The sequence below is a fragment of the Clupea harengus genome, chromosome 3, assembly GCF_900700415.2.
Source record: "Clupea harengus chromosome 3, Ch_v2.0.2, whole genome shotgun sequence".
Classification (NCBI taxonomy): Eukaryota; Metazoa; Chordata; class Actinopteri; order Clupeiformes; family Clupeidae; genus Clupea; species Clupea harengus.
The window spans coordinates 9,312,713-9,333,008 of NC_045154.1; the positions used below are offsets into that span (position 1 = coordinate 9,312,713).

Genomic DNA, 20,296 nt, shown 5'->3' on the forward strand with positions numbered 1-20,296 from the left:
CTAATGTCATGCTTAAAGTGTCACCAGTCTTCATCTGTCTCCATTATCCACTGTGTCCATAGTTACCATGACATTTCTTTGGAGAGCATTAAGAGCGTTTTGTTCTGGGGTTCATTACGGGACGGGCTAAGTGTTTGTGAAAGGTGGGAGGGGGCCAAGAATGCAGTGAATGACAGCTAGACACATAAAAGAACAATGCACATGTCTAATGTGAGATAAGATAAACGTGTACACAATGGAAAATGTCTCTATGTCCATCATGCGGTAATGGTGAGCAAACCAGGGCCATTAGCAGTCATTGGCAGAATTAAAATTGGTCCTCAGCAGAAAGTGTATGATATCTCGCCAAAAAAAGCATTTGATTTTGTGTAAAATACTTTCTCTTGATCTCGACCCCCCCCCCCCCCCCCCTCCTCTCTCTCTCTCCAAACTCTCATTGTCGTTTTAAATACACAATGTACAAAGGCAAATAGTTCATTGTTTAAAATGACTTTTTTAGCAGTGTCTATTCAGTGGGCCTCTGACAGGGCTGTTTTCCATCTAACAAACATGATAAACATCTGAGAACCGTGTAATTTACTCATACCTGAGTCTCCTCGCAGCTCCTATCAATTCTACCACTAAAGAGACTTCAGTGCAGCACATAGCCATGCATCACCTCTGTGGTATTGAGCTTGTTTCCTCTGTACGGGCTCCTACAGGCTTTAAATATGGGGTTTCCTCCCTAGACCACGCCATTTAATGACACCATGACCCCACATAGACAACTGTGTGTTCAAACATATGCCCTGACAGGGCACACAATGCAGATCCTCCTCAGGTGTGTGTGTTCTGGTAATACCCATAACACGTCCGTCACTAGCCCTAAAACATTGCGATGTGTGAATGGTATGTGAGCACTGTGAGGCCTTAATGGAGCAGATATATAGTTATGGTGAATGTAGTCAGTGGTGAGTATTTGTTCACAACATGTTTATAATGCACACATAGATCCCATCTGTTTCTCTACGTTATATATATTATTTATATATATATTATGGTAGTCTAAATGTACCTCGGCTTACAGGATACCCATCTGCACAGTTCTGAATTGAAAACTTGCCATGGCATATCTTTGAAATTCAGATTTAAAGCAAAGTCATTGTATAGCTTTGCAAAATTTGGAGCGCTGCTCCTATTGGTGCCATGAGGGACAACCTATAACAACACAAATGTTGATTTATACAATTGTACGTAATTTTGTATCTGTAGAGTTTGTTCCTCCTTGGTGCAACTACATGCATGACTTAAAATGTACAGCACTCCGTATTTTGTTGCTTGTTTTAACTGTTACGTGTGTGTGTGTGTGTGTGTGTGTGTGTGTGTGTGTGTTCCAACCTTTTCACATGTAAATTTAGATTCTATAAATTTAGGCTGCAAGGACCTATTTTATTAAGCACTATCTGGCATGGTGGATCCTTGCTGGTGATATTAGACTAAGTGACAGCACAGAATACTAATCCCAAGGCAATGTCAATCTTATGGGGTCACAAGTAAATGTGGACAGTGGACAGTTGGTGTTCATGTGTGTGTGACTGAAGTGTGCATGAATAGGCTTCTGTTCCTTTTGTTATTAAGGTGTACTTTTAGAACCCCCTTCGCATATGCACTGTAAAGATGAAGACCATTCGCCGTATAATGTCCTCGCTCTGAATTTTGCTGAACAGAAGAATATTCATACTGGCTTATTCAGATGAAGCAGAGCACCATTGGAAAGATTACTCTGTCTTTTCAAAGAGAGAGAGCACTGTAGGTTTAGGGTTTAATGTTACTGGGGAAGCTGCATCGATTGGGTGTCTGCATATTCTGGTATGAAATGTAAGGCCTTCATGTCCTTCATATATATGTATATATATATATATGTGTGTGTGTGTGTGTGTGTGTGTGTGTGTGTGTGTGTATATATAAATAGCATCATATCTATCTATATATATATATATATATATATATATATATATATATATATATATATATATATTAATGCTATATATGTACATATTGCTGCTGTTCTTATATTTGTTATTATGCTCAAATCATTTTGGGGGGAAAGGAATTCAGCGTCTATCAGGAAGATGCATTACCATTTCCAAATTATCTCTGCTTCTTCAGTTACACCCCATCGGCGCAGTATCTGGCATATGGCAGCTTGCATGCCCGCTTGAACTGATCCCCAGGACTTAATGATGGTTTTCAACTGCGCTTTGTGCCTGCTCATTTTACGTCGGCGTAGGTTGTCAAGGAGAAGACGCACCTAAGTAGCTTTCAGCCCTCCCCTTTAACTGCCTTTTTGCCCTGGCGATGATCAGCGAGGCCGGACTCCCAGGGGGCAGAATGAAGTAGACTTCAGACCCTTATCATGGCGGCGCCGTTCGGGCAGGACACCTTACCTGAACACTGGTCGTATGGAGTCTGCGAGGATGGAAGGGTGTTTTTCATTAAGTGAGCAAAAACCGACATGTTTGATTATCATGGTCCTCTCGTTGTATGGTTACAACTTATCCGGTAGGAGTTCTACGGTCTTTCCTTGCAGTTCGTTAACAGGTGGTTTGTGTTTTCCGGCAGTGAAGAGACGCACACCACTACTTGGCTGCATCCCCGAACTGGCGAGCCTGTAAATTCCGGACATATGATACGATCAGGTAGGACTGTGCTCGAATAAACAGGGCATGCATGCATCTTTAACGTGCAGACATTATTAGTTAGGCTACTAACAGTGAATCATTTTAGCATACCTAGCAGCGAAAGGGTTAAGCAGAAGTTTCCTCATTTGTAGCCTATGTAATCGTTTGTATTCCATTATTTTGAATAGATTTACCGAGAGGATGGGAAGAAGGTTTCACGCCCGAAGGAGCCAGTTATTTCATAAAGTAAGTGCAGCTTTAAATCAGATTGTACGATCTGTATTTGTTTATGTTTTACGTTAAGAGAAAGTATCAGGTGAGTGGCCTTACGCCACCTGTCCACATCTGCGCCGTTACCTTAGGCTACATGCACGGCTGAAATGGCCGTGAGTCACCTACCTCGCTTTTTTCAGTGGAGCTTATGCTTTGCTGTAACATTATAATGGGATTGGTTGTTTTCGAGTGTTTAACATTATGTCTGTCTATAATTTGCTTGTACAGACTAAACGCGTTGCTTATAGTTGCGGAAGGGTCAAAGTCTGTTGTTGTAGTTGCTGTACACACCCACCTGCCTTATAACGTGATGGTACGCTGTTTTGTTTTAAACTTCAGTCAGAAGTGTTCATTTGAATGGTTTTGAACAGTGGTAGTATTTCAGTGTTTTGTTTTGGGGTTTTTAAAAACTCACAACAACAAATCTGTTTACATGCATATACAGTATAACTGCTTGATTATAAGACTGTCGATGTGGATCTGTGTTGTGTGTATTTATTGTTTTATGAGTTCTTAAGAGCTGGTGAACTATGAATTTAATATCAAACGGTGTGTGTGTATTGTAGAAGAATAGCATAGCAATATAGCACTCTTGATAAGACTATATTCCTGGATAAAGAATTGGGGTTTGAATGTGATTCATGTTACCCTATAGTCAAGTTATGAGAAAGAAGAGTTATGCTGCTACTGTGTTAGGCCGTGGTACAGGTGTGTGCCAGTTTTGCTTAAAGCAATGTGTTGTGTCTCTACTATTGTAGCGAAGAAAGCAAGTTTGAATACAAAGATCAAATCAGTCATAGCCATGTTCATTGTACTCCTCAGTGCGATAAAACAGAGGATAATAATAAGTGACAGTGTGAAAAATAGCTCCAAAGTAAAAAATCCCTTATCACTTACACATCCAGGGGTGATGAGTACTGTGTGGGTGGTGCAACTACTTTACATTCTGCGCCTGAGTTTATCCCAGTAAGCAGAAAGGAAGACTTATAGAAGATACTGTTTTTGAAGCATCTTACCTTGAAAATATTAACAATTGTAATATGTCACACTCGGTCAGTGTTATTGAGGAAGCAAGATGTTGTGCAACAATGTCCTTTTTAAGGTTATGTAATACGTATTTGTGCTGTGGCAGTGCTTTGTCATCAGAGTCCACAACCTAGAGACAGTTTGTTTAGATCTCTTGAATGCTGGAGAAAAGCAATGGGAACCAGGCTGGCTTTTTTTCCCTGGAAAGCCATGTTTTTTGCAACGTATTGTGCATCTGCACTGACGTTCAGCTTTGACATCTCAAAGCATTGGATTGGTGTAGAAAGATTCAGATGCCCAAAGTAATAGTTCACACCCAATTTAGACCAAATCTCCATTTAGTTGTATTCACTTTAGTTTCTGTCATATAGATTCCAGTTGTGTATAGTTACATACTACATGCATCAGTCATATAACAGTCCGCACTAATATCAGTACCAGTGTCTGCAGTGTTTTGCCTCAGGCTGAAGTGATTGGTTGAGTGGTTGTTCAGATGAGACTTTAGGCCAGAGTGCGGGTTTTAGCCATGTTTCTAGTCATGGAAACATCAAAAGGGTCCATTGCTGTAGCCTCCTATGAGTTTTTCACATACACACACACACACACACACACACACACACACACACACACACACACACACACACACACACACACACACACACACACACTACTGAGTCCCCCCCACTGTAGGGGGGATCTTTGGAAGCAGGTGTGTTTTGAGAAACCCCCACTGATTGGCCCTTAGATACTCTACAAACACACACACACACACACACACACACACAGTCCTTGAGTGGGTGCTATTGAAGATTAAAGGCCATTTCCCTCTGTAGCCCACAAGTTGCAGTTACCTAACATATGCATTGAATCTTACAGCAAGTGCTTTTACCTAGGCGTACAGTATGTCAGGAAGAGTGAAAGCAGCCGTGTCATCACACCAGTCAGCTCTAGTACATCAGGTTGAAGAGGTACTGTGAATGATCTTAACAAATCTAAGTCAGATTTATTTACGACAGTGCAGTTACTATGGTGCTAACATTAAGCGTGAAGTGTGCATGTGTAGCCTACTGTTTTTAAAACATCTGTGTTGATATGGGATTAGTTTAGTCTTAAGGCTGATCATGACTAAAGTGGGGATTCAGGCATGGATTTTATAACTCTTGCAAACACAGACACAAGTGGCTTGACACAAATTGATTATCATGTCAGATCTGCAGCTACAGATTTCACCTGTTAGCTTGCATCTATGTGATTAAGACAATTGTGTGTCTCCTTCACACAACAAAACCTTTGCTAATGTTGACAAACATAATATAACATGAATGGTACATGCTAAATCATTAAATTAGCTTTTATTCCCATTAGTTTTAAATAGTACATCTAATTAATTAGGTATATTGTAGAAATGTTGTATTTGTCTTGTTTATATGTATTGGTATGTATTCTTTAACTGTCATTTCAGTTGTCCAGCTACTAAATACAGTTAATCATATATGTGTGTTGTACCCAATCACATTCCAGTCCTCTTTATGGTAGAGAGACTCCAGATAGGACACAGCTGTGCCTGTGAACTGAGTCAGACGTACCGCAAACACACTTAGCTCCAGAGGAAACAGTGGGAACTAGAGTGTTGACAGACAGCATATCTCTGGTCCTGGAAGTGAACATGACCTCAGTGCAAGTACAAGCTCGTCACTGTCAAACTCACCTAGACGCCTTCCTGAAAGTGTACAGTCTCCCAAAAAGTAAACAGAGACTAAACAGTGTCTTCTCCCCAAACCTCTTTTCTCAAAACTGCGGTTTTTTTCTACACAGAAAAGCAACTACATTTACAGGTATGGAGTACCAATAAATCTCCATATTCTCAAGCACATGACACAAAACTCACATTGCCGGTCGTACCTCATATTTCATATTTGCTGTAGGCTGACATTATTTGCATGGTCACATGGTCACATGATGTGAACATAGCATCACTGGATGAGGAATCATTAAAGGCATTTTATGGAGCACTAGCCCTGAGTGTGTTGACAGAGTGGGAATGAGACCACCTGACTACACCCTGCTGGGCCTTACCAGGCTAGGGAGAGGAGCTACTATTCCATACTATTCTCAGGATCTATTCAGCCTTCGGTCTTTACTGATAGGGACATGGCCATATCAAATGCTCCCGATAGAAGGAGGATGCTCATTAAACCTGGGACTTGATAGAAATCTCTCTTGACTGATATGCTGGACTGAGAGCTCAGAGAGAAAGAGCCGTTAATCTCACAGTTGAGTTTCTTTTTTTTAAATGTTTAAATGAAAGCCCTGACGTCTGCCCCACGGAGGTGGTAGATGATTAACCTGGAAGGCTATGGGAGCTTATTCATTTAGATGGATATGCTATGAATTGCAAGGAAAGGAATAATTATTCATCGTTCACAGGTGTTCAAAAACGTCTGAAACAAAGCTTTTTCTTTTTATGAGGGAACAAAGAGCATGAGTGTGATCCTCACTGTGTGTGTGTGTGTGTGTGTGTGTGTGTGTGTGTGTGTGTGTGTGTGTGTGTGTGTGTGTGTGTGTGTGTGTGTGTGTGTGTGTATGAATGTCCTTGGAAGTGTGAGTGCATGGGTTGGGTTATTTCTGCTGAAGGTTCTGTTGTTTCATTTGAGAAAGAAAACAAGTTTCATTAAGCATTTGTGAAAGAGGGACGGTAGAGTCTGCAGGAGTTATGCAAAGATTGAAGGAGGACATACAATAACAATTGCACTCAATTTTCATATTAGTAAATTATATGACAACATAGTCAGATATGGATATACGTACGTATATGACAATACTTCACATGTGTGATTAAGACATTCGTATGTGTTGAAACTAATATTTGTGAGGAAAACCTTTAATTTTTCCTATGCCAGTCTCTATAAAAGTGGATTGCAAAAGACAAGACAGAAAGAGATCAGATCAGATATGTGGACAGATTCGCCTACTGTTTCACACTTAAGTAGATGCTTAAGCTGCCATGAGGAGTGAGTGATCATACCAGGGAGGGAAGGCATGAACTCACCATCAGCCCCTGTGCAAACGCGAAGTGATTTGACAAACCTCAAAGGGGCTGTGGCTCTCAGTGTTTTGGTCAGAGGTGAAACTCCTTGAACAACAGTCACAACTTGCGCAACAAATGTAGACTGTCTCATTTGAAGTGTAGTTTTCTTAAGATGCTCTTTGGTACCGTAATATGCTGATGGAGCAGGCTCTTGACTGTAAAATTTCATCAAACTAAGAGGCAAAAATATATAGCGAGATTGTTGCGTATGAGGGCTGTCAATGTGAGGACTTTCTCTCTTGATTGGGAGCAAATCAGATTGTTGTATTAGGTCACATTGTCTGTGTGAGCAGGATTATTTTAATATCCGTTGCTTTTGGGATCATACATCCTTGAAATGGAACACCAGTACCTCCATCAGTATTGCACCAGAATGCAGTTGTCATGGCGAGCATCCCAACACGACCATAGCCCCCACAAATACCTGTTAACTGTCAGATGAAGCTGTATAATAATGAGAATTTCTCTCATGTATAGTCATTTAACTGTAGCAGCCAACGAGGGACTCAACCCCCCAATGTGTTGCTACAGTGAGAATGAATAGCCTGTGAAAGGTAACACAGGCAAAATGAACAAAACCTCCATCTGTCAGGCAATGTGGTCTATTTTCTCAAAAGCCGTGGTTTTGGTTGTTAGCTAAGCACAGTGCTTTTGGTACCTATGCATCATGACAGAGAATGGTCTTCTGTGTGTGATGAGTATGGTGACTCAGCCTCTACAGTATATCATGTCTCCCCCCCCCACCATCTTTACTCTTTTAAATCCCATCTTAAACCCAACGTGTACATATTATATTCTATAAGTTGGAAATTATGCTGGGTAAAGACATCCTAAGTCTTCCTCTGCTCTCTTTTTTCTGTCTCTCTCATCTCCCCTTTCTCTCTCTTCACCCCCTGCTCTCTCCTCACCCCCTGCTCTCTCTTCATCCTCTTTCATTGTTTCTCTCTCTGTGCTCTGTACATGCTCTAACACTTAGGCTCTTGTCCTCTTTCCTTCATTCTTACTCTCTCCCTTTCTCCCTCCCTTCCTCACTGACACTGTGTATGTCCTTCCTTTTACATATCTTCCTCTGCTCTGAAAAATATGTCTTGAGCGCCACATTCAGGTGATATGAGAATCATTATTCTTTCTCACCCTTTTATGTACATATGTCTATTTTATGTCTATAACAGCCTGCACATTAGGCTCTCAGAAAGGGCTCTCAGAAACACAGATGTAATAATACCGTAAATAATGGATGATTTCAGAAAATAATGAAATGCTGTTTGCTGCTCCGTGAGCTATAAAGCAGACTGCTTGAAAGCATTCTGTCCCTGGCAGTAACTGTTCGAATAGACATGTGAAATGTAGTGGAGCCTTGCAGAGTCTCAGATGTGTTGGGTTGGTTTTTTTGCTCGTGCTTATTTCTCTGTGTATGTATTTGTATGTGTGCGTATCTGTAGTGTGGGATTGCTGTTATCATACAGTATGTGTATCTGTTCCCCTTTATATGTTTGTGTTTTTATGTTTGTGGATACACTTGTCAGTGTGCCTGAATGTGTGCCTTTGTATGTAGCTGTGTGTGTGTGTGTGTGTGTGTGTGTGTGTGTGTGTGTGCGCGTTTGTGCCTGTGTGTTTGTGTGGATGAGCAGATGTGTATCTGTGGTTCTGTGGGTGTTTCAGATGGTTGCTGGAGGTGAAAAGAACAAAGAGGGGATTGAGAAGGCCCAGCGGTCGGCAGCCAGCCGGTGTCATGTTGTGAGCTTTCAGACCGCTGGTCCACTGGTGCCGGATACACATCACTAAACATCCCCCCCCCCCCACACACACACACACACACACTCACACACTCACACACATGCACACTGCCATTAACACAGCACATGTACATGCACAGACATACACTCCCACACACTAAAATACACGCTACACAAATACACAAATGCATGCACACAAACACATACACAAACACCCTACATTCACACACACATACACAACACCCTCCGAAGCGCACAAGCAGTGCCTGCCCCCGCTTACAGAAACATTAGCATAGGCATTTTTGGGTGGCGTGGTACAAGATCATGTGGCCTGCAGAGGAGAGGGAGAAAGAGACAGCAAGAAAGAGGAGAGAGAGAGAGAGAGAGAGGGAGAGAGAGATAAATATACTGACTACGTTAGAAAGACAGATCTAGATAGCGACTGCCTGATAGACAGTGTGGGGTGTCTGTGTTTGCCTGTGGTCAGCACATGAGGACTGGTCATGGGGAACTGCGGCTCGTGTGATTCGCAGGGAGACTCGGGTCATGAGCCGGTTCTGGTTCACCACAAGCTGGCCTGGCCCAGGAGGGACCGAACCATACTCGGGCTGGACAGGTATTTCACTCACACCTGCATGGGGTTTGAGAAGACAGTGTTAGCGGTCACTTGTTTATGTTCATATATTGACTGGATCAGTTGAAATACACATAACATAGTAATTTACAGTACCGTAAGTAAGTGTACCGACCAGGTCTGTGAAATGAATGGTGGTGATAGAGAGTGTGCTAGCTTGCTAGTTAGCCAGAGTTGATCCAGGTGCTTTTTAGATCAGTGTTTGGTAAATGCATATCCAGAGCATTAGGAAACTTGAGCATGTTTTAGACTCAGCTATAGGGTTAGTGTGAGACGGCATATGTATGTGGTACAGTGACGATTGGGTTTCTGAGGTAGCATACTTAACACACTTTGGTTTATTACTGAGTGTGTGTGATGGCAATGTTTTTAGGATGGCATGCTTAATATAGGACCCTTACTCAGGGTTATTATGGAATAGCATGAGCAAGCTACACTCACTTAGTGTTGGTTATAGAATAGCGTATGCGGTTTGTGCTAAAGCCTTACACAGGGTTTGTGTGGAACTCTGGGATAGTCTATGTAACATGCAGTAGTACATGATATGTGTGCACCCTTGTTTGCAAAAAGGGTACAGATATCATGAATTTGCATGTGAGGGTGGAGGTGAATGTGTGAGATTCTGCAGGAAATGGACTCAGTGCTTCATTCCTTCCTTGTGTGGGATTGTGGAATATTAACTGTGATATTCTGTTGGATACATGCTGTTTGCCTTCTCATACATTGTTTGGTGAATCAAATGTAGTGTACTCTGAATTGGTGACAATGACATGGCATGCATGCTGTATTGTTGGCTGCAGGGAATGTATTTACACTGTGTTTGAGTCCGGCTGTAGAATAGCTTATGTATATGTCTGCAGAGAACCCCTTCTGATTTGCTGAATTATGCTCGATTTGTGCAAGACAGCATATGGCTTTCTGCAGGGAACATGGTGAGTTTGAAGGATTTCACCCAACTTGTGTGGGTTAGCATATGCCGCCCGCTTGTACAGTTTGCAGTTCTGTCCTTCACTTGTTTTGGCACAGCACATTTATGCCGCCATATAGGGGGGGGGGGGACAGCAAATCCAGGATCAACTGTTAGAATGTTCTAGTGATCCATCGCTGCAATGATACAAAGAGAGCAACACATTGTTAGTGCGTTTGCAGCAGTTTGTGTGCCCCAGAGTGCTGTTAGTCCCCTCCTCAGCATCTTACACTTACAGCACCCTCTCACTCACAGGTGATTGAGACTTCCAGAGGAAGCAGTGGATTGTTAATAACAGATTTACAACCCCTGTAGTTTCCATGGGAAAGCATTTTCTTGTCAGGAAATGGTTTAGTTGCTGTTTTGAATGTTGAGTAGTTTATAAATGTTGCCTTCAGACTCTTGACATGGTCGTGTATCATTTGTGTGCTCTGTAAGCGTGTGTGTGTGTGTGTGTGTGTATCTGTGTCTGTCTGTTGTATAGTTGTTGTGAATTTATTTTTTCCATCTCAGCCTTTAATTGTCTCCACTTCTTCTAACGGGCAGCCTTCAACAGCCACAACAATTTCAGAGCTCCACTTTATTTTTATTGTGCTTTTAGCCACCGGGTACTTGGGGCAAAGCAATGAGCAGACCTTGGTGTATTTGGAATGACTCATGCAGTCTTCATAACGGGCTGCCAGGCTTAGATGACTTCACCCAGTTCACTAGTCTGCTATTCAGACCCCATATCCATTGAGTACCCCAGCCTTTGACTCGTGTTTTAAGTAACATTTTGTAACATGTGTTGGTTAATTTTGGCAGTACGCAATTCTAATCCAATACACTTTTTTTGTCAAATTCAGCTAAATCTCAGTCCTCTAGCTGTCCGTTCAGTGTGTGTGTTCAAAACAATCTCTGGTGTTCTGTTGCAGTCCTTCCTCTGTAAATGGGAAACAAACTTGCTTTCACCGCGCCCTACACTATTCCAGCCAATTAACATGTTGCTTCTGGAGCACAGAAGGGAAGGGTGTCATTTGATTGGCTGTTGAGCTCAAATATCAATAACCTTTCGCCGGAATCGCAACAGCACTAAAAAAAAATGTATTAAGTTTTACCTGTTTACCTGCACTTAAAAATGCTTAATGTTTGCCATTATTGAAATCAATGATTTGTATATTATTATTAGGGAATGATAATGTACAACATTATTTAATCAGGTTATCTGACAGTACCTTTATTTGATTAGAAGCTGGATCTGTAGTCATTGCAGTTGTTAATCAGTCTGCTTATCCTAGTACTCCTGACCCAAATCCTTACCTCAACCTCTGCTAGTAGGCTACTTTGTGAGACTATAAACTCCATTATTCTGTCTTTGAAATTCAGTTAAAAAAGGAAACCATCAGGCCAGTTGAACTCAGGCATCTTTACCCCCTCACCTGAACAACTGCTAACTGTATACTCAAATATAAGTTCACGTACCTTTCAAGTATTTCACGCTGATGGTCAAATAGCCATTTCATAATTTGAACCGGCAAGCGGTTAGATACAGACTGTGAAAAGCCTCTCTGCTGTCACTCTCCTACGAGACACCAGGGACCACTGTTGAGTCTGTCTCAAAAGGCAGCCTACCAGCATAAAAACAGCTGGGGCTGACTGAGATGGGGTTTCTCATAGCCAATCCTATATCAGTTCATTGAGTTGGTATTTGTACAATAGTCAGGTACTGCAGGGGAAACTGTTACCATACGTACCAGACGTTAGTGGCACCATCAAAGGCTTGCAGCTTCACATCTGCTCTGAGCCCTCCTTCCTCACAGTGCGAATCCTTGAGAGACTCATGCCAAGTTGTCTCTAGTTTTACTTTCTTCTCAGCGCTCTCTCTGTGGAGGAGTGCGGCTGAGCAGAGTGTTGTGGGACTGAATGCTGAAAAGCTCCTCGCCGCCCCGTTTCTCTGCATACAGAGCTGTGAGAGCAAACACAGAAAGGGTGGATTTAATGTCACCAGCCTCTTTAACAGCACCTGTCTGTTTCTGGGGTGTCGCGACAGGGGAGGCAATTGCCTTGAGCCCTGAGATGGGAGGGGACAGTTGATTGTGTTAGTCAACAACAACGACAATTCTGTGAGAACCCCCTTGTGATTTTGTGCAGGACACTACAATGACATGTCCAGAAACCTCATACGGGGTCCCCATACCATTAGCTTGCTAGGAGCTTGGTAATTAGACTACAGCGTGGCAACAGCGTGAAACGCTACTACCAGGCATACTACTCGAAACAAAAGTGATGTGGCAAACGGTGGTTAGTGAGGATCTATGACATTGACTAACGTAGTTATAGCAACGGTTTAATTGGTCCATGCAGATAAATGGGTTGTGTGTTCTAAAAACAACTAGCCAGTCTGTAACTTAATAATCATGAGTGTACGCTATTTAGCTTAGTTTTATAAGCATATAACCATGATTGTTTACTACACTGTCATCTATTTTTAATAACCTGTTTTTAATGTGTAAATACCAAATATTGTATGTGATATGGTTGTTCAGGTCTGTCAGAGTACAAAGCTTTAGCACAACCAAGGATATTGCCAAGCCAAGGCTGTGAATTCAGGCCCCATGCAGACGGACTCTAGTTTGCCTGAACCCGGGTTCATTTTTCACACCTATTTCACACCTACCCACTTTTTACATCGCGTGCACATGAACCCAGTGAATCCGATTGACTCAGCTGTAGTACATCCCCCACGCCTGTTGGTGGCGCTTTGGTGCTACAGACAACTGAAGAAAACGGAGAAGAAGACAGGAGCATGCTATCAAAGTCACATATGACAGTAGTTGAGCTCCAACTAGCAACGTTTAGCTTAGCCGCATAGCCTACATTTAATCTGCACAGTAACACATTATGGTGGTTTATAAAATCAGTGGTAAGAGCAGACTGTAGGTTAAGCGAAAAATAATTATATTTGTTATTGATAATAAAGAGTTTAGAACAGTGCAACAAAGCAATGTGCAACATGACATGTCTGAGTTATTTAAATGCCTGTGCTTTATGGAGATGCTGAGCTTGAGCAGGAGAGACCACAATGCAAGTGCTGTGGATCCTGAATGTTTCATGGTTTACAATTGCTTCCAATTTCATGGTTTTATTACTAACAACAAATGTAGGCTATTGTTGAGAGCTAGTAGCTATCGCTATCGTTGTCTGACAGGACTAAAGCTAACGTAACATTCATCTGTTTTGAAACTTCCGTCTATAATAAAAAATCTTTTCACGTCAGATTTGCTCATATAGGCTATTGCTGACACTTTTAAAAACTGTTTTTTGAAAAATGGTCTGATGCAAATAGATTAAACAGTGATAGATTAAAATGTGGCTTGTTAATGTCATCCCTTTCCTAACAACAGATAGATAGATACATTTGTATTAATCCCGTTAGGGAAATTCACGTGGAAAAGGAGCAAGGTAATAGGAAGAATATTTTTTTTTAAACTGGAGAGCTGTTATAACTGGCTGCCAAACTCACTGCGCCATGGCAAACTATTCAGTTATTAAATAATGCAGGTTGTGTCCGTTGTTCTGGCTGGTCTAATGATGCGAATGGGCAATCCGATTAGGTATGCGGATAGCTTGCAGACGAACACCAACAGCAATCGGATTTCGAGGTTACTCACTTTGGACCCCCGATTCGAGGGAGTGCGGATACAGTGCGTTCGTCTGCACGATAGGGCTATCCGGAGTCGGGGTTCACCGGGTTCAGACAAACTAGAGTCCTTCTGCACTTGGCCTCAGATTTCATAAAAATAGGCCTATTGGTGGATGTGAGCTGTGCTGGCATTGTTCTCTCCAAATCAATAGAAATAAAATCTGTTTTCAAAGTTAGCAAACCAGATACAACTATGCCAACTAAGTTTTTTAATGCATCCCAGTAAGTTAGCCTACATGTCTCCACAAATAGGCCTTCTGAAGAAGGTAGGATCAGTTTATTCCAATATGAAGATGACAGTGACTTGCCATCCAAAATATCTTCTTTGTGTGTCCACACACACACATTTTTAATTGTTACAATTAATTAATATATAATTATTTATTTCTAGCAGTTCCTTCACTTTTCACCTCCTCTGCTCATGATATACATGCACAACCATGCCAGTCACTACATCAAGTATAGTATGCACTTTATTCTGTATTTAAAACTTGTTCACTTGAAAGTATACCTTTGTAGATGTGTAGACGGTGGGGGTCAGGGGGCCCATGCTCAGACTTTTGCTTGGGGCCCCCAGAGTCCCTAGAAACGCTTGTGGTATGTCTGAATTAGCAGCTAGCTCTGAGTTCATTAACACGTGACAGAAAGATATGAGCCAGCATCAGAGGCTGTATACCTCTCAAACACGCCACGTCTAGTCACCATCAGAAACTTTATTCACCAAGCGTGGATATTAAAGGAACGCCTGCCGCTCTCAGAGTTTAGAAATTAAAAAGCAGGAAAGTGTGAAGGTAATGTAATTTCAGGGCAAGGACATGATTAAACAAGACATAATATCAAAATACCAATATACAAAATACAGTTATGAAATGGGTGACAATGAAACACTCTGGTCCCATGTGATGTATGCTCTGTGGTGGTAGTTTATTTCTAACGTATCTGAAATATCTGATCTTTGTGATCTTGTTGCACTGAATAATCCTCACTGTTACTGTTTTACTAATTTATTAAGGTGTGACGCACATTTATCATTTATTTATGTGTGAAACATCACATTGTTGATGAAAAAGAATTCCAGGAAAGGTCAAAAGTACAGTGTAGGGAGGAGATCAGGTAGAAAGAAAATACACCAACCCTAAGCACTGGTAGGGACAAGAGCAGTCTATTAGACTTAGTGCGCACAAACTCACTCATCCTGGACACATAAACACACTCAACTTATTAATTGTAAAAAAGCAATCAAGTGGAACCAACTCTGTATATTAGCAGGAGTAATCTTGTAGAAAGGGAACCCACTCACTTGCACTGTGCCCAAGCACGGTCTGGGTCAAAGGCAGTGTGTTAGAGGTGGCACACACTTCTGTGGCCTCCATCCTCCCTGAGGGATTTCATGGCAGTCGATTTTGTAGTTTGCTGTAGCGCAGGATGTTTGTCGCAACTTTTATATTCTTGTTTTTCATCTTTCAGGGGACACTCATACATCTTTGATACTCCGTTTATTAGCGCACAATTTTTGGCCTTTACAGCGAACTGTCTACCCATTGCGTCAGAACACAACCCACACGCACACATTCAAACACACACACACACACGCACACATTCAAACACACACACACACACACACACACACACACACACACACACAAACACACACACACACGCAGACACACACACACTCCCTCATGTGTGTGATAGAGAGAAGGGTATGTGAATTTCTGTGTCTACATACCAGTCAACCCACTGGACTCCGCTCTGTGTTCCATGTATTGTGTGGCATCATTGATGCCCACCTCAGCAGTCACATGACTACAACAGGCCGATCGTGCAGATATGCACAATGTGGACACACATACTCCTCCCCCAGTCACAGCTGTCAGAGGTGACACAAAGCCACAAACACACACAGATTTCCTTACGCTCCTCAACATATGCACACTCAAAACCCACACACATACACTTAGACACACTAACACATAGATGTAGTCACACACACAACACACACACACACACACACACACACACACACACACACATACTGCCCCAGTGACAGCAGTCAGGGATGAGGACCATAGATACACAATGCTACAAACACACAGATGCCCACACAAACAGATGCCACACGGACACACACACACAACCACACAGACACAAACCTGCACACATACACTTACATGCACTAACACACACACACTTAGTGCATAGGCAAGGAGCCAGAGATGGAGGTAGCTGGCTCATCAGGTGAGACCACTTTTTTGCCCAGCAGCCTTGTCTCCCGCCTCCTCTGCAGGCAGGGCTGCAGCTCAGGTACACAAAGGCCCAGCCACACACACCTCAAACCCGCCCAGCCCAGTGGGTGGCACACTGGCATTGTGGGATTCAAATACATGCAGTCATTAAAGGTGAGGTCCTTGATTCGAAACCATTACACTTTTCATCAAATTCAGCTAAATTATTCTCAGGTTTCTCTGTCTGTTCAGTGTGAGTTAATAAAAAAAACTCGATTTTTTTTTTTTTTTTTGATTAATGTTCTTTTTGGTCTCGCAAACGGTGTAGTAGGCTAACGTTACGTTTTGAGTGAATGGTGAGCGCGATACGGCGAAATGGATGATACAAAGCTTCTGAATGGAAAGTTTACTTTTAAAAGTTGTGTTGTGCAAAAGAAGCGAGCTTCACTGTTGTCTGAAAATGTCAACAGGCAGCGCTGAAAGCAAAGAAGTAGTAGGCTTACCTTTTATTGGTAACCTAACTGTTACGGTTCATTGTTTCTGAAGTAAGAGGCCTGACTGCTATGTTCCCAGCAAACTTGAAAAAAAGAAAATATTAAGCCATGGTTTAACTGCACTATAGGCTGAGTCCTTGTTTACCTGAAATGTGCACTTTATAATTTTATTTTGTACCGCCCTGTTTGGCAATGTTGGTTTTCAATAAAATAAAACATTTGCATAAAGCAAACCAATCCACTTTTCCATGTTGATAAGGGCATTAAAATAAAAATAAAATGATGGAAAAAATAAATAAACGAAGGGACATTTAGAATAGATACAAATTTGCGATTAATCGCGATTCATTTTTAGTTAACTATGACATAAATGCGATTAATCGCGATTAAATATTTTAATCATTTGACAGCACTAGTTTATTACCAAGTAGGTTTCCACATATATGGACTTTGTCTAGTCTTGCAATCTGACAAACTAGTTTGGCAATGTTCACAGACCCCTGGAGAATGGAAGTCTGTCTTGCGATGATGAATTGTAGTTACTCCCACATCACAGTGATCTGTTGGGACAGGTCGGGGAAACCTGTTGTGCCTATTGTAATGTTTGAGTGCACAATCAGCTGCCTCTGTTTTCACCACCATATTACTAGTCCATGTAGCAGAGCCTCAAGGCATGCTCAAACCAACAGGCATATTTGGGCAGTCTTCAGATCTGCTCTGGAGGACTGAAAGTCACAGTTCATTCAGGTGTAAAGAACAGGCCCCAGGTGTGACCAAAGTTATTATGGCTTCTGAGAAGTCATGCCCAATTAAGTGAATTATGTGGGTCACTTGTTGAGAAACGTGTGGTAAACAATGGATTTTTGAACTGGGCTTTTTTTTTAGCTTTTTTTTTGTTTTTAGCAACCAATCAATCGATCGATATGGATACTTGCAGCATCAAGAGTCTCTTCGATATGGAGAACAGGCAGAAGTGTGTATGCTGAGAGGACGATTTTTCTGGTGACATTGACAGGCGAGTACCTGAGGTGACATGAAGTTTGTGTCTGGTAACATGGTGAGGCTAGTTTCTCTGGTGACATTGTCAGGGTTCCATGGTGATGTTGCAAGGCTTTTCATTTCTGTAGCGATGCTGTGACGCGTGAGGCTGTGGTGATGTCAGGCTTATGACCTCACTAATGAAGGGAGAATCCAGTCAAGAATTCTTTTAGAAGTTTCTCGCTCTCTCTCGCGCTCTCTCTCTCTCTCTCTCTCTCTCTCGTTCTCTATTAATAGTACATCTGTCTAATGAGCGCACTGAGAAGTATCTGGTTCACCAGACCCCCAGAGAAAGGAAGAAAAATTGTAGCCCCTATTCAAATACATACAGATGTACACAGACACATACACATACACATACATAATCACATACACACACACACACACACTCACAGTCCATTTTTAAGGTGTCGTGGGTATATGTCGTGGATATGGAGTGTTTGATTTTAATGAGCATATTTTGTAGACCAGCATACAGATTAATGGAATGAGTACAAGCAAATTTTGGAACAAACTTTGGGATCTAGGCTAGATAGGTGTAGATGGAGGGAGAGATGGGGAAAGCGGGTTTATGGGCCACTTCTCAAATTCTAGATGATGTCACCTTGACCATGGGACCTGTGACAGTTTGTGGTGTGTTTGTTTGTTTGTATGTGTGTGTGTCTGTGTGTGTGTGTGTGTGTGTGTGTGTGTCTGTGTGTGTGTGTGTGTGTGTGTGTGTGTCTGTGTGTGTGAGCACAACTTGTGAAGGACAAATTGGCTATTTGTGCTGTCAGATATTTGATGGCTCTCCTCTCCCTGTTACTGAAGGGCCATTTCTTCCAGGAGGTGGTGCTGGCCCCTGGGTACCCTTATGGTAAGGTTCCTTAACCGTGATGTTACGGGCCATCGGGCAGCTAGTGTAGGAATCCATCCTTGTAGCAGGACTCCATTTCCTAGTGTCCAGATCATTCTCCATGGGCTGGACTGTGCAGACTGTGGTTTGGTTGCCATGGAGACACTCTCTGAGGGGATGTTTGAAGAGTGTGTCAGATGCGCTGGCATCATGATGTCCTGCCCAGGGCCGTCACCCATGCAGCGTCCATCTCTGTCTGCGTTCCTTTCGCTTTATCTCTCCATATCACTATATCTCTTTCTGTCTCTCTGTTACTTTCTCTATCTATGTGCCCCCATCTTGTTTCCCTTGAATCGTTCTGGATTTTTTTTGTCTTTTGGAGCTTTTAGTGATGGTCCAGGTTCTATCTGATTACCTGTCGTTTTATTTATTTCAAGTTTCTGGTTCCATCTCTATTTTTGCACCCCCCCACGCTCTCTCTCTCACTCTTTCTTTTTCTCTTGCTCGCTCTCTCTCTCGCTCATTCACTTATTTGACTGCTTAGATAAAGAGGGACATATCTGAGTAAATGCATCCTGTCACTCTCCCCACTCAGACTCTGATTAATGAAGATGAATCCTCAGGGGCTAATGCTGTCCGTCATAACTGCTATTCCAGGACCACTCAGACCTTGTGCTAGTCTCAGTCTCATTATAAAAAAGGTTTTGTTGAAAAAGTGCTACAACCATGATTCATCTCCAAGGTCTCTGGTTTGATTCTTCTGAACTACACATACTGGTAAATTGCATTTCTGTTTCATAACATTTTCTTGCCAAAATGTCTAAGTGAATAGATAAACCAGAACAGAATATATTTTTCTATCTAGAGGACCTACCGCATACCCAGTTGCCTTCTCTGAAAGGGCCCAACATACCAGTGCCATTCTGTAGGCTGGATCATTGGGTCCAGGTGCAGGGAGCTACAGCTGTGAATCCATGAGCGCGTAGGCTGGTGTGTGTGATGTCAGTCCCAGAGTCATTGAATGCCACTGCCTGGCCGCTAATTTACGGGCACACTGCCCCCCGCTCAGTGTGGCAGCATGCCTTTGTGTGTGTGTAGGTGTGTGTAGGTGTGTGTGTGTGTGTGTGTGTGTGTGTGTGTCTGCTTGTGTGTGTGAGGCTGTGGGGGATGCGGCAGCAACCTGTGCCCAGGTAGCGGCAGTGATGGCTGGCATGGCACTGTGTTTCCCGTGTCTATTACATTTACATTTACATTTAGTCATTTAGCAGACGCTTTTGTCCAAAGCGACGTACAAGGGAGAGAACAGTCAAGCTAAGAGCAATAAAAAAGCATGGTGTAACAATAAATACTACTTTACATGAGAATTAGAAATACATGACCGTTGTGAAGACAGCTCATGGGACGACACACAGAAGCCCTTACTGGAAGTCCACATTGCGGGCAACACGGCTGGCAACACACAAAGTCCGCCGTGCATGACCTAAAGCTAATTTAATGTCTTGGCAAAATCATAACATGAGTAAGATTCTAAGTGCAAACATGGGTGGGTTAGTGCAATTCTGGGGTGTGTCCGCACATGGTATGCACAATTTCCTTTTAATTAGTTACTGTTTTGTGATTAGAGTTTCATTATCAAAG

The 20,296-nt window shown here is 42.2% G+C and overlaps 1 protein-coding gene across 2 annotated transcripts in view; it reads left to right on the top strand.

Moving 5' to 3' along the window:
• Positions 1 to 2,309: 2,309 nt before the first annotated feature.
• The window catches only part of plekha7a (pleckstrin homology domain containing, family A member 7a), a 78,931-nt gene continuing 60,944 nt past the window's right edge, over positions 2,310 to 20,296 (top strand). The window contains exons 1-3 of one of the 2 annotated variants that reach the window (XM_031564488.2): positions 2,310 to 2,478; positions 2,602 to 2,678; positions 2,849 to 2,906. In XM_031564488.2, the coding sequence (XP_031420348.1) occupies positions 2,396 to 2,478; positions 2,602 to 2,678; positions 2,849 to 2,906 (218 nt within the window). In that variant the 5' untranslated portion in view covers positions 2,310 to 2,395. The remainder of the gene's footprint in view (positions 2,479 to 2,601; positions 2,679 to 2,848; positions 2,907 to 20,296) is intronic. The other variant, XM_031564487.2, reaches the window with a different exon arrangement.